Here is a 15,321-nt window from a genome sequence, read left to right on the forward strand (position 1 = left end):
TCAATGTTAAAGCCTGTTATTCATTGAAAACATTTATTACATTTTTTTTAAGATGCAAACAACAGCGAGAGTCCCACCCGTTGTTGGAACAGCTCATCACGTAGTCATGAGGGAATGAAAGAGACACAAAGGGACGGGGACAGAAAAAAAAAGTGTGTATTAAGCGCAATTCCATTGTTTCCGTTAAAAAAAACAAAATGACAATCAGCTCTCTTTGTAAATTTGGCATCTTTTCCCCTCCTGTTGTAGTCTCTGGAATATTGGTCATTAAAAATCAAAAGAACAAGGCATGCATAATAGGTTCTGGTAATGCACATAGATCAAAGGATACCACTTATAAATACAAAATCCATGTACGGTGTTCATGTACATTTCATATATATGGTCCCTTTCTTAGAGGCGTCTGAGGCCAATCTACCTGTTCCCGCTGCGGGACTGTGTCTTCCGCTATCTACGCTTGGTCACTATATTCACCCTGTAAAAAAGGTCTGCGCTGGAAATTACATCGATAGGATGGACTTCGCAAATTGACAATTACTAGATGTTACAACCATCTGTTCATTCCTCCCTTCATCTCTTACTGCATGTTTTTATCCCATTTATCTCAAAGTTTGATTCACTTAAATAGTTTCATTTGCACCCCCTGACCATTGTGCTATCTACATGATTTCGTGAAAACTCGCCTGGGTTATAGCCAGTATTATTTTCTATTAAAAATCTTCTCCCATCTGCTATACTACCACCCCATGCTAGTCTTTAAAAAAAAGGTGGGGGGGGGGGGGGGAGGGGACCGGCAGACTACTTGGATCCATTCAATGCTACTGTGCCCATGAGATGGAAGTCTGGAACAGAGGGATTTTAACTTCCAAGTAACCTGAAGAAAATGATTTAATTTCTGATACGCTAAGTTAAATGCACTGGTCCATTTTAATAAATGGGTGAGACAGCCATGCGTCTATAGTGAAGGCTGGATACGTGGCCACACATTTTATTTACTGAAATGTAAAGAAAAAAACCCAAGACAAACCAAAATGCATTGATTAAATACAATGTGGAATGAATGTCTTTACTGTTAAAAAAGTGTACTGCAATGTATACAACTATGTCACTCTATCTCATTGCTCGAAATGAGTTGAAGAGGGGTAAGAGGCATCAGGGATTGTTGATATACCAATGGAATCATATACAGATTTACAGTTATAATGCATCTATCATCACACTCAACAGATGGCAGGAAGGGAGGGGGAGCAAACGACAGACACAATATAGAAAAGATCATCCGTTTGAATTTGAAACACCCTTTGCTGTGGTACCAATGCTATGTTACTCTCTTAGAAAAAGACAGATGGAAACGAGTGTGTGTGCGTGTGTGTCTCTGTGTTTACAGGTATGAATTCTGTAAGTGCAGAACCAAATGTTCGACCAATAAAAGTCTATTGGGATCAAGTTGTACTGGTTTCTCTGAAGGTGGAGGCAGACTTGTTTAACCAAACATGGGGCTGAGTATGATGGTACTGGTGGCAACGGTGGGCGTCTTGAGTGGTTGGGTTTAGCGCCCCCCTCCTGATGGTGGTGGTGTCGGTGTTGGGGCTCGGCAGCTTTAGTCGATGTACTGGGAGAGCCAGCGAAAGCCCTCTCCGTAACCCTGCCTTTTCAACACACTGCACATGAACACCTCCAGTGGTCTTGTGTTCAGCTCCTTCATGGGAATGTTGCCCTGAGAGAAAAGCAGGCAAAGTCATACTAAATCCACATTCTTCTTTTTTTTCCCCTGAGAAAATTAATACAGAAAGCAATACCCTTTTCTGCCTTAATCAGGGACTTTGTAGATTTTCCACCAGCTTTGTATAACTACAATTTTGGTAGTACATGCAACTCAATAATGGTAAACCTCATCATTCTGCCAGCGCCCAGAGCTCTGCATTTTTGTTGTTACGTCTGTATATTTGTATGCCCGCATCCACAGACACAAACAGTATAGCACAACATCTCCCTCTCAGTGAGGCGTGTCTCAGAAAATGACAAACTATCAAACTGTTTAAACTAGGCAGTGCTGGATAAACTATATACCATGTTTCTGTAACTACATAGCCTATTTTTTTTTTTTAACCTAAAATGCTTTAAAAAAAAAAAAACAACATACTTTAGCATCCTGCTACATTAGAGAATGTTTGTCGAATGAAACAAGCATTATATTGTTCCTTGGCACCAACGCTGACATTTTGTACATCTTTAATAGACAGACAGCCCAGTTTATACAAGAGTCATGCTTCCAGCGATTCAATAACTCATTTAACTACTATCCAGTGTCAGATTGACTCTCATTATCAAAACATATAAAACAGATATCAGCTCTTGTTGCGTGGCTTGGCATTGTAATTTATAAGGATTTCAAGAGTGGGTTTGTTAATCAGCTCCCTAGCAGGTAAAGAAGGCAATACTTTAACTTAGCAAACTTAAACTTGATGTTTGGTCTGTGTTCTAAAGCTGCTTCAACATGAGTGAATACGTTTTCAGTGTGTGTCCCTCTTTACAGCGGCATTGGGTTTTTTTTATACTGAACAAAAAACTGTAAGATATTGGCACCCAAGTGTGTGGTCCAAGAATTAAAAGAGGCATGATGTGTAACAACAGTGTTGGCATTAGATGTGACATTTTAAATACCTAAAATTAGCATTTCTAACGATTTTCTATACCATGACATAACATGGCAATAACAATAATTTACAATCTCTGTTATATGCCCCTTGATCTTGTCCTCTGCTCTGAAATTAAGTTGCTCTGAGACATCACTGTCTTCCCAATTTGCAGACATTTACTCTTGCTATTTTTCTTCGAGGTAGTCTTGAGGTAGATTCAGTTCTGTTATTAACTCTGCTGATGGCTCATGGGCAGAACAATAATGGTTCCCCCTTCCGTCTTTGTACTATTTATACGCAACAATGAGGAGCAACATTCCCACCTTGAACAGGCTGTGTAAAAGGGGCTGTATTCTTTCTCCAGTCTAGTCTGGGCAACAGTTACAGGTGATATTTCTTTTCTTTTTTTGCTTTACATAACTGAACTATAATCCTTACGATCAGATACCCAACAAGTAGTAAAACGTACTGTCCTGACAGATACGTTATACGTCCACTCACCTTGCCTATTGTCTGTCCATACAATCCAAACAATTCCCTCAGCTTCTCCTCGCTGATGGCCTCTGGTCTGTCGATCTTGTTGCCCAGGATCAGGATAGGCACGTTTCCGATCGTCTCATCTGTCATTAATGCCTGGGAAGGTAGACGATATATCACTAGGCATTACTTTCATTTTTATTTTTTATAATAAAAAATAAATAAAAAGACTCTCAGTCACCACTATGTTATAATTCCTTAAAATGTTAATGATAACTGGTGCCATTTTGTGAGGACTTTACAACTTTTTACTTCTGGAATATCTCTATGAACTTAAAGAATTGGACAGAGCTATATATGAAAGTGGTAAAGAGCAAGATTTTTTTGTTAAGGACAAAGGCTAACAGTGAGGCTGCATTTCTGAAAAACTGGGTTTAAATCTCTTGCTTGAATACAAAATGTCTTGCACCACCTGCATTGCTCGCATAGATACATCCGCCCCCCCCAAAATTTCAGACGTTTTTTTAATCTCTTCATATTTTATCTTCAACAGATAAAAAAAAAGCCTTTTTAAAAACTAAACTTGAGAAACCAAGTACTTGACAAAACTGTTGTTTTTAATGGTTAGGAGAGTTCTGAATGCTGTCAAATACACTACTCTACCATCTCGCAGTGATCTAGCAGGTACTCACATCAAGTTCTGCTTTTGATTCCATCAATCTGGTCAGGTCTGCACAATCCACAAGGAAGACGATGCCATTGATGGCAGGGAGGTAGTTTTTCCACACTCTGCGGGCTGTTTAAATCAACACACCAACAAACAAGAACAAACATTAAGGTCAGCCCTGTTTGATTTCAGTGTCACCTCTGTGAAATATCATACTGTCAATATGTTAGTCGTAAGAAGTCAGTCATTTTATTTCCAGATCATAGAAGCAGAGAAAAAAGAATCAAATGGAGCTTCACCGAAACAGACTATGACATGTAAACAAAAACATACCTTGTGCGTGGCCTCCAAGGTCGAAGGTGGTGAAAGTCATGCCAGCAATTGTCAACTCTTCCGAGGCTAGAGAATGAAAGGAAAAATTATCAGGAACAAATCTGAAAAGTTAGACAGCTCAAAAATCCCTAATCCACAACAACTGGGTGAATATATCAAATCAAACCTTTGTATTACTTAATCAGACTGCAGTTGTTTGTCTAAAAATGGCAAGATAATTATCTGTGAAGAATCTGCCTGATTGTTTTTCAGCACACGAATGAGCATGTGTGAATGTGCATGTGTATTAGAGAGAACCACCAACTCACTTGGATGTAAAGTTGGCACATGCTGTCCCAATCTGTCATCTTTGAGCATGTGCAGTAGCGTCGTTTTGCCAGCATTGTCCAGGCCAAGGAATACTAACTTGCCGGATTTCTTGTACAGTCCTGAAACAAAGCCAGAAGTATTTCAGACTACAAGTCTGGACATTACAATTGCTTTTTTTTTTTTTTTAATTCAGATCATTTAATGCGTCACATTATACAATGCTTTATCTTGGAAAATTTCACACATGTGAAAACGTCACCACGTGTGAACTCTGGTGAAGTCTGTTACATCAGCGATGGCAGTGTGACACTTAACCTGCCCCCTACCCCCAAAAGCCAATCATCTGCTTCATAATAGCCAAAGCAGGAAACATATCGGCCAATCATGCTGTTGCACTGAATCCAGCACACAGTTAAGATTCACAACAGTTATAGACAAATGAATGCAGCTGCAGCTGGACTCCTTATAAGCACTGAAGAGGAGGATATTACACTAATGTAAAGAGTTACTTTGATGAAAGGTGAAGTTATTCATATATTAGGCATTAAACTTGCATTCGTTCTAATGCTTGAGTGGGATGAGCTGACTGAGTCCCGTCGAGGCACTCTGTATTGAGCCAGAACATGTTGGTGTTGTGAACCCTCGCACATGTGTTGGAGAAACAAAACCCGTGTTTATTTTTGGATAAATTCACGAAACTCTTCCACAAAATTGTATTAGATGTGACTAGTGATTCTATACATGCGTTTTTTATGTCACAGTGACCATTGAAAGCGAAGTAATTGCTCTCTTCCCATTCCTTTAGATGGAGCTTGGTCTTGTTAGTCCAAAATAACGGCCTGAATGCGCTGCCAAGATAGTTGCCGAGTAGAAAGACTTGCCTAAAAAGGACTTGGATGAAGGTCTTAAAAGCATGAAGATGAAAATCAACAAAAGAATTGCCAAGCTCAGACTTGTTCTCAGTCATGCAATGGATAATTAAGTCACACATATAGTTTCTTTGATGCATGATAAAAACATGCACAGGAGGCCGTCTCTGCTCGACATTATCAGGGTTAAATGAAACAAAAACTATTCCTGCCCAAGTTAATACACATTCTTGCATCTTCTATTGTGTGAAATAAAAATAAAACTACCTTTGAAATGAAAATGCATAAAAGTCTTTTCTGCTTCAAAACGAAAAACCTACATTGTTTTACTCTTATTGTTGTTTCTCTTAGGTAGGTGTACTGAATGAATACAGGAGAAAGGGTGCAACTTTGGTTACTGCTTTACTTTCCTGACAAGAATACAAGGCTTTGTGTTTAGCCACTGAGTCAGTGTAGTGATACCCAGCGGATTTGTGAAATTTCTCACTGTGTCAGCTCTACTAGATGTCACCATTACTCACAGCAGCACTGATACCTGTCCAACAGGAAGAACAGGAGAGACTGCTTCACAGGAGCATTGCTAGCCTAGAAACTATAACAGTACATGTTGGGTAGAGGAGCAGTTGGTACATAAGACAAGAATTTTTACCAGATTTTTTGTATGATCACACCTATCACATTTAAAAAGCTGAGGTGAAAAGTCACAGAATGTTTCTGAGAGACATTTGTTGTGTTTCCTTCATGTTCACATAACATTACAGTTGGGCAATTTTTCTGTAGTCAATCTGATCGCCTCAGGTTGAGGCAGTATTTATGAGCAGTGAAAAAATGTTAAACTACTTTCAACGTCTGACAACAGAAACTGAAAACTGTGCATGTGACAAACTATGCTGTGAATTGATTTCATCAAAACACAACGTGTGTGATCTCTTTCAAACATGACTGTGAATCTGTATTAAGACAAAGTCAACTGTCATGCATATATATGCTTTCACAAACAAAGTTCATACTTGAGCTGGTGCTGCAATAAATAGACATGTGGTAAAAAGATGAAGTGAGAAGAAGTGTTTCTGGGGTTAACTGTAAGACTCTCTCTCCTGACAGAATCTTGACTCTGTCTAATTCTTCCTTCACACATCAAAACAGCTCTATTGATGGGCATGTTACTAGCAAATAAACATATTCTCATACAATTCCACACCAATTCCACCATGGTTTAGAAAATGGTCGCATGAAATTAGAAAGCGAAAGGGGATCGCTAACAGGCTGTTTAAAGTTAAGGAGCAGAGTCACTTATACTGATCAACGTTGATCATCGCCTACACACACACAGATCCACCAGAAACATCTACTGTAAATACACAGTAGGAATCGGACTTTAGATTTTATCTTCTACAACAATTTAGTTTATAGATAGATAGACAGATAGACAGATAGACAGATAGATAGACTTTATTGATCCCAAGCTGGGAAATTACGGAATTATCATTATGGGCAGAAAGATAAACGATGAACAATTGTCTCTTCAGTTGTCAACAGTCGATCAGGTCACCAACCAGCACAAGACAACATTGCATAAACCATTTGGTAGATGCTTTTAGCCAAACCACTTTACAGGAAACATAAGCAGCATGTGTGGCCCCACTGGGAGTAAAGCTCATAAGCAAGCTTGTGTTGGTGCTGTAGCCATAGAGCTATCAAGGTTGTTTAATGCCAGCAGTGATGATAGAGATTCATTCCATTCTTACAACATGATTAGAAACTTGTCAGTGTGAAATGGCCTTGCAATGTCTCTGATTATGAAAAATAAGCACATGTGTTTTGCCCAACAAGGGGGATATTCTAGGATGCCCCTTAACATTAGGATGAGCGACTGCTGATGAACACTAGATGTCCAGCTAACTTGCGTGCATTTACATTTGATGCCTGTTCATTAATGTACACTGTTGCTAATCAAAAATAAAGATTTAAAGCTCAGGAGGAAGATTTGCTGAAAATATTTTATTACATGAAATCTTGGAGTGTGGATAAGCAGTTAAAGGGATAGTTTGAGTCTTTTGGTGTGGGCTGTTTCAGGTACTTATCCCTAGTCTGTGTATAACCTGCAGTAGATGACTGTCAGCTCTCAGCAACATTCCCTCAACTGTACAAGGTCTGTATTCCTATGCACAAGTGGAGGGCAGTGCCAAAAGAAAAGGCTGTTTGACGGCAATGTAAAGTACTAAACATATTTCAAAAAATAGCATACACTTCAACAGCTATATATATTTTAGGTCTGATTTTATCTTATTATCTTATCTTATTTTAGGTAGCTAAATTATGTCTTGTCTTATGGTTTGAGCAGTACACTGCCCCGCTTCCTGCTGCCTCCCTTGCACTCCCACAGAGGCGGAGAGATGGCAGTCATCTACTGTAGGTAATAGTACTGAGAGGGATAAGTATCTCATACAACGCCACATCAAAAGACCCCAACTTTGCTTCTTTCATGAACTTCTAACAGAACAGGGATGGATTTCTACAAAGAAAGCTGACTTTTGTGCAGAAGACTGTTAATCCCACTTTAACTGAACATTTTAGGACTACGGTGTGGGACGGACCACTTGTTTAAACAATTAAAGTATTTCTTGTGATCACTGAGGACATTAATCAATCAAATTACACCCCGACTAAATCCTCCCTCAAATGAACAACCGCATTACCACGTTATCTAACACTTTTAAAAATAGCTTTGTGTTTCACACTACAGCCACACCATTTTGATTCATAAACTTAACTTTAAAAGCATTAAAAAACTGTTTGCAATAAACTGTTGAAGCTTTAAAAACTTAATTTGTATGTGTTAGGGTGTGTGTGTGTGTGTGCGTGTGTGATCAGCAGCACTTACCTAAGAACTGTAATGCACTACTGAAACTGCTATAAATCCAATCAAATATGAATGACATATCCGGAGCTGTTGAATCCTGAAAAACAAGAAATGGAGACAAAAATCAGCGGGAAGAATACATGATTGCACACAGAAGGAGAAATAGAAGAGCTGGGAAGAATAAAGGCAACATTTTGGCTTTGGCATCCATAATTATCACATGGAGCATGAGCAAAGCTGAAGCAAGACCACATGACAAAATCTCCTTAAACAAGTCCTCTATCATATTTGGGCTTTTATCCATCACTTTCCCACTAAATATTTATCAACAAATTCAGTTTATGGAGCCTGTTCCTGCCTACAGACAGAGGTTGTATCTAGACTTTGGAAAGAAACAAATGTCAGCATTAAAACTTCTGCGTTAAGACAGTGTCCTTCATCTCCAGCATGAACAGAATCGTTAAGTGCAAAACAGTTTCCACAATGGCTTACAGGGAACACTCGTAAAATCTCTGAAACTGCAAGTTTACGTTTTCATGATGCTCTACAGATCACATGCTTAAAACACTGGACAGTAAGGAAAGCCAGATGTTTAAACTTATCATGTAATGTGTATATGTGAGATTCAAAATCTTGATCAGAGCATAAATATAGAGATAAACTGGCAAATTTCAGAACAAATTTGGTTACCTTTCGATCTATGGATGAGGATACTGTCTCAATGCTATGATTATAACTGTAACTGTTATTTACGTAAAAAAACATATCCAGATGTATTTACTATTCATTCCTAAAACCTCCAGGGGGAAAATACCACCGAATACCAAGAGACAAACAGACTCAGTTGAAAGTATCAGGAGACAGACAGTATGATCAATAGGAACCAATCAGGAGCCCTCACCACAAACCCAAGGCACTCAGTCTCTACATATGCACAGCTTCCACCTATCAAACAGATACTAGCAACTAGTGATAAGAACAATGATTGGCTTTCTACAGCCAATGATATGCTTGTTCCAGTAGGAGTCTTTGGACAGCAGGACTGGAGATTTGGAGCACTGATCACATACCATCTGACAGCTCCTCAACAGGCAACAGGAGGGTTTGTTCAACAATACCCATCAGCAAGGGACTTGGAAATGGGGCCTAGTCTTAGCCTTTCATGAAAAGCTAATCAGATTGTATTTCAATCAAAACAAAATGGATCTGAGATAAGACCAGCTGTAACTGTGTGAAATAAACAGTTCTGACTTGCTACATGCAACAGCTTGCTGTTTCTGGGTAAAATAAACTCTGGTGATGATCATTTGTTATTGTAGTTCACACAGGCTTCTAATTCTCCTCCTTTTAAGTGACATGTGATCAAATGTTTCATCAACGGTTATGAAAATCTGAGAAAAGGAGAAACCTTATCCCTTTGAACCAACATTGGCTTGCAACATTAGACATACACACACACACACTTTGACTATTACAGAGGAATCTGCATAAGGTAAGCTGATGTTGACCTCTAGCCCTGATTACGTAACATGCAAACAACTCAAGGGCTAAAGTATAAGGCGGCCAAAGTTCAAGACCACGCAAATACAGCTGAACTACACGTCAGCTGCTGTGACACTCCAGTCCCATATGCTCCAACGCCTGCACCTATTGGCTACTATGACGGTGTGGGCAGGCATTACAGAATCCCTACGCTCCCACGTGTGGCGTGATGCAGCTGTGAATGTGAACAGTTTGACAATATCTGACAACTACCACGGAAATTACAAGTTTATACAGATCCAATATATACACGGGAGCAAACAAAACCGCGCATGGCAATGACAAAGTCTGACTGAAAGCAGGAGTCATTTTTGGTTGTTGTTGACATGGTTCAACAGTGCTAACTCATCAACAAAAGCATGACCAGCCACATTTGAGTGACAGTAATTTAATGTGTGACCCAAACTGTTAGTTTACCAAGTAAAAATCGTGAGGGGACTTTGACTAGAAATGCTCTAAGATCCAACCTAATCAGTGAGACATCTGATATGAATGAAATCTCTAACATAATGAACATTATTTCAAATAAAGTCTTTCAGCACAGGATTATCTATGGCTGAAGAGGGGTATGCTTTCTCAAAAATCACCAAGCTACATGTTATGGCATTTTTCCGTTACCCATCCTCTAAACTAATTCTTCAATGTCTTCCAACAACTTGAAATAGTTCCCAAAATTCAAATAAGGAGGACCTGAAAATAGGTTAACTATACAAACGTGTCAGTGATATTTTAGATATGTAGCTCAGTTTTCAAATGAACATGATCAGTAATAGTTGGACCCATTTTTTCTTTAAGTTTCCGTTTATTAATTCCTACCCAATATAATACTTAAGGTGGGTGTTGTTAATCCTCATGGTTTAATGGGAAAACTGTAAATCCATTATCAAGTGAAAGGCGCCGGATGCGGCTTGACACGGCTGTCAAAAAAACTGTCCACTGTCAACGTAGCAGCAAAGTTAGCTAACCTTTACCTTCGCGGCTAACGTTACATGGATGATTGGTCTCCGACAGGCTCCGCGCAGGCCAACAAAACACCCTAAATGGTCTTAATATTAAAATAATATGAAGTCAAATCAAAGCCATGAATATAAGTCAAGTGTATTTTTTAAAAAAAAAGCTTGGGTGAGGCCGGCTAGTTAGTTACGCTAGGTTGGCTAGCAGGAAGCCAGTAGCTACGTGTCATATTCTCCTAAAGGCGACGTTGCATCGAGGGGTTACAGGCTACGTTAGCTAACCAGCAGTTAGCTTAGTAAATACTTCTTATACTCTAATAACAACAGGTACTCGTAATAGTGACTGTTTTCCTTCCAGAAAAAAAATAAAACTGTTAAAAAATACATAACAGCGGGTCAACTTCAGCTTTTATTCAACTCCAGGTTTTTAGATAACAAGGAGTTAGCCAACTTGGTGTTAGCAATGCTAACGTAGCATCGTACGGAGCCGGGACAATTTGCTAGCCGAGATGCCGAACGTTCACACAAGACTCTTTTCACATCATTGTTGAGAAAATGATACAAAAAGCTTACCCGTTATTCACGTGTAGAGTAATTTGCCGAATGTGTTCGCTCTTACAGTCATGTAAATTGGTCTCCCGGTCGAAAAATAGAGAGCCTGCGAAATGCCAGGTCTTCCTCTCCTTTTTCGTGTTTTGTTACTTAGCCACGACACTGCAATGGCTGTCCAACAACTCCCCTAAACTCTGCCCAGCCGCTTCCTGTTTATGTTTCACAGTCATCTTTCCGGCAGGTGAACTGAACTAAACCGATGGTCGAGTTTGTTCTTATTTTACAATTTCCACATATATCTTTTTTAATGCAATATTTTATTAAGGTAGCTGTAAATCTTTTATATAAACCGTGAAAGATTACCCACAAAATGATGGCTCGCATACTGTCAGATTATAGTATTTGCTGTCAAGCCAGTAAAGTCATAAAAAAACTAAAAATATCGGGTTAAATGTCACTTTTTGAAGATAGCAATTACTCTGGGGATCGATCCAAATAAATGTTGCTTTATTGGCAGGTATTTCACCAATCCCGCAACAACAACAACTAAATAAGTAAATGCTTTAAAAAGGCATTAATTGTACATCAGAGATTTTACTCCCTGCTCTTGTTTCCAGTAGACTGAAATATCGAGAGCACCAGAGGAAATGCCACGTGTACACACTGCGCATGCCCGACGATTTTTACGTTGATCCTGCTGGGTGATCCCAACTTCCGGTGAAAGAGGAGAAGTGTCTTACACGATTACTCTGACAAGGCCTATCGTCACTCACCCGTAGCTAGTTGAGCGGGGTCTCGGTAATAGCCATGGCCCTGTGATCGCCAACAAGTCAGCTAATTAACTTTTTAAGAAATTAAGAGACGTCACCGTAGACGCCGCTTTGACTAAACGCCACATCGTCAGAGCCACAGGTTTAAACGTTACCCCGCGACTGCCAGCTAGGTAGCTAGCTAAAGACGCAGCTAGCTTTTCGCCAACCAAGCACCACTAAATTAGATCCTGGTGTCTATTTCAAGATGTCAACTGCGGGGTTCAACTCTCAGAATGGGACAGGGACAGGACAGACATACGCGAATGGTGAGTAACATTCAAAATATGACTAAAGAAAGTCATAAAAAAAATGAAGCTGACATTAGCAAACTAACAAGCTAATACTAGCAGCAGTTCTTGGATCTTGCCCCACTGGCTATTTGCTAGCGGTTAGCTAAGTGGCTTGCTAAGTAACGCTATGTTAAGGTGGCAGAGGAATAGCCTGCAGGTACAGTTACGCCGGGATAACTGAAGTTAATCTTGACCTGTGTTACCTTACTGACTTAAGAAGGCAGAGAATAGTGTCTATCGCTACGACAGGCAAACCTAACCCCCCGCTAACTAAATTATGCTAGTATTTGCTACCATAGAATTATCCAGGTGGAAAACCAACAGGTTGACAAATAGTCAACAGGTATCGTTACTTTTAAGCCAGGTGTCGGGATGTCCCATCTTCTCCCTGTAAACAAAACGGCGATGATGAGATCACATCAAAAGCTAGCACGTATTCCTCTCCTGTCAAGCTGCTCGGATAGCCAGCCAACTTTCCCTGTCATATAAACGTCTAACGAGCTTTGACTTGCCTTTTCCAATCTGCCTGCGTGGGTTTTTTCCCCCCCTGTAGTTTCATTGCCAGTGAGTAATGCACTTTTCTGGTTAATTTGTCATCTCATTATCGTGCAATGCCTATTTTGTGAGCTGGCAATATAGCTCGGGGTTGATTGCCTTCTACTTTTCACTGTACATGTGGCATATTGGGGATGATCCAGATATGTCACTGTACCGCTTTCTCCAGGCTCAACCAGTTTGATATTACTCACACATCCCTATAGGGTTCCTATGAACGCTGAGAAAATAAACAACAATCCAGTCGTACTCGGCGGCAGCTGACAAAAGTTTGATTGTGCGCAGCCTTCAGTGGCCTTTCTTATCGCTGCATGTGAGGGAGCTCTTTAGTGCTGTGCGGATGAAGCAACTGCAGCTCCAGTTTATAATGCCTCCGTGGTTCACTTAATCTCTAGATGCGTGTATCCAAAGTTATTATTGTTAATTACTTTCCCCCTCAATCTCCCTTGAATCAGAAGGGTCACTGAAAGGTGTTAATCCAACTCTGTTCATTGATCAATCTGCGAACAATGTGAAGGCATGTCACTCCTTAAAACTGAGTTTGTAAATTAATTCCTATCACGGATTATGTGTAATGTGAATGAACAACCTAATGGGATTAAGGGCTGTTGTAAACAATCATGAAGAAAAGGGATTAGTGTTTATATATTCCCACACCAGGCTGGTTCAGTGTGTCGCATGTTGTCACGAGTAACACACAGTAATGACATGGTTAAAGTGTCACGTATAAAGAATAGGTCTGCATGATAAATGACGAAATGGCTATTGGCTAAGTGCGATGTCCAGATCACAAGAAGCTGCTTTTTTTTTTTGATATAGGTAAATGTAATGCAGAGATGTCCTGCCCTACAAATCTGGTTCTCCAGATAAAAGAAAACATGTTAGTTTGGTGCAGGCCCCAGCAAATGTCACATGATAGTGACACACAAATGATAATTTCCACAAATCTTGAATCACATTGCAATATCTGTCAGAATAATCTTAGTATGATTTCTTCACCATAGGACGCAGCTTTCATACAGACTGAAAGGAACTAAAGTGAACCTACCTACTGTAAACAAGCTCACACCAGAGGATGTCATCTGTTGGCTGATTTCCATTCTGTTTTTATCATACAGCCTCTTGATCTCAATGAGGCAACTAGTTGTAGTGCGCTATACCTGTGCCAAAGATTAAAGTAGCAAAGGTTTACTTGATTGCTTTACTATACTAAGCAGAGTAACACGTTTGCAGGCAGTACAGTCTTTAAATTGTGAAGAAACAGAGTTGAATGGTCCCCCTCCCCATTTGAAAGCTCTCTTATTTGAACAGGATCAGTTTTCGGAGTAGAGTTAATTTATCAGTTATTTGAACATACATTAATCAAGTGCTCACCATTCCAAACTTTTCTCACAAGTGTCTTTTTTACATGACCCTAGCAATAAAAGGGTCTCTGAAGGTCCTTTGTTTCTCTTTAGCTTGTGTATTTGCTGCCTCAACTCTGGATTTGCAGTTATCTTTATTTTCTAATTCCTGTATGTTTTCCCTTTTCAGTGAGGTGGTTTGTGATTGGCTGAGAAGTGTTTTTCCAAATCCTGCTCTTTCTGATTGGACAAGGGCTGTAATTGACTGGGGGCTTTAGTTCTTACATTTCCCGCTTTCAGGAAGGACAAAGATTTGACGTGGATTATGGACCTTCATCTATCTTTGCACATTGAGAAGGGTTGTTTTCTAATCCCTTCTCTCTCTGCTAATTTAGCTCTGTCCACTTATGTCGTGCTGCACTGAGTGGATCACAGTGAATCTGTTTGCATTATGTAACCATTTAGGATACAAACAGCGATATGTTGATGCTGCAGTTTAAGTGATGTGGCCTGTTTATTATTGGATTTATATTAAGGTAACATTTATTGCCACTCTGACCCTGTCTCTCATTTGTCTTACGGAGTCTTGGTTAACTATTTATTAGTTGCTATTGGCAAGATCTCACATTGTTTGTTTGCTAGTTAAAAAAAGAGTAAATCCTACTTTGATATTTGGAATGACAACGTGCATCTGGGTATTGATATATGGCATTCATAAGATTTAGAATCAAGTGCAACATTTCAGTCTTGGCTCTGCCATCAAAGCATTCTTTATTGTGCAAAATTGCTAAGTCAAGTAAGGTGGCTCAGAGCCCCACACTCACTGTCACTGAAGCCAGATCATTGGAAATTAAATCCAGGTAAAAGGATTAGACCCCAGGCTGTTAGTTCATTGGTCGTTTGGTGGATTGGAGTGGTAGTCACTCCTAGTGCTGTGCCATCTGTTTTTCATTTTAACGTATTGAACTGAACAGATTTAAACCCAAGGATTTTCTTTAATTAAAAGACACTTGAATCACAAGCAAAATACCCTTTCAGACATAGAATCAAGTTGCAGGAGTCATCTGTCTGGGATGCTAATGCTTTTGAGCTTTTGAATGTAAAGCTACCTTACAGA

At 39.6% G+C, this 15,321-nt stretch overlaps 2 protein-coding genes across 4 annotated transcripts in view; one reads left to right on the forward strand and one right to left on the reverse strand.

Annotated features, from left to right (window-relative positions):
* Positions 1-12,719, reverse strand: sar1b (secretion associated, Ras related GTPase 1B). 2 transcript variants are annotated; one of them, XM_030437359.1, is made up of 7 exons: positions 12,660-12,719; positions 8,179-8,254; positions 4,425-4,544; positions 4,117-4,182; positions 3,809-3,912; positions 3,141-3,272; positions 1-1,717 (listed from the first exon to the last, which is right to left on the reverse strand). In XM_030437359.1, exons 2-7 carry the CDS (start codon positions 8,234-8,236, stop codon positions 1,601-1,603), a joined length of 597 nt encoding a protein of 198 aa, XP_030293219.1. In that variant the 5' UTR covers positions 8,237-8,254; positions 12,660-12,719; the 3' UTR covers positions 1-1,600. The 2 variants fall into 2 exon arrangements, with proteins under 2 accessions (XP_030293219.1, XP_030293218.1); XM_030437358.1 differs by lacking the exon at positions 12,660-12,719 and adding an exon at positions 11,226-11,417.
* Positions 11,901-15,321, forward strand: part of LOC115593741 (protein transport protein Sec24A-like) — a 20,113-nt gene continuing 16,692 nt past the window's right edge. Inside the window, exon 1 of one of the 2 annotated variants that reach the window (XM_030437356.1) lies at positions 11,901-12,282. In XM_030437356.1, the coding sequence (XP_030293216.1) occupies positions 12,222-12,282 (61 nt within the window). In that variant the 5' untranslated portion in view covers positions 11,901-12,221. The remainder of the gene's footprint in view (positions 12,283-15,321) is intronic. The other variant, XM_030437357.1, reaches the window with a different exon arrangement.

Source organism: Sparus aurata, chromosome 13 (assembly GCF_900880675.1).
Source record: "Sparus aurata chromosome 13, fSpaAur1.1, whole genome shotgun sequence".
NCBI lineage: Eukaryota > Metazoa > Chordata > Actinopteri > Spariformes > Sparidae > Sparus > Sparus aurata.

Excerpts from the sequence above, each read along its gene's own strand:
- sar1b (XM_030437359.1), bottom strand. The coding sequence starts at position 8,236 with ATGTCATTCATATTTGATTGGATTTATAGCAGTTTCAGTAGTGCATTA. Across the intron at positions 3,913-4,116 it reads CCTTGGAGGCCACGCACAAG|CCCGCAGAGTGTGGAAAAAC; the intron begins GTATGTTTTTGT and ends TGATTTAAACAG. Across the intron at positions 3,273-3,808 it reads AATCAAAAGCAGAACTTGAT|GCATTAATGACAGATGAGAC; the intron begins GTGAGTACCTGC and ends CTACCTTCCCAG.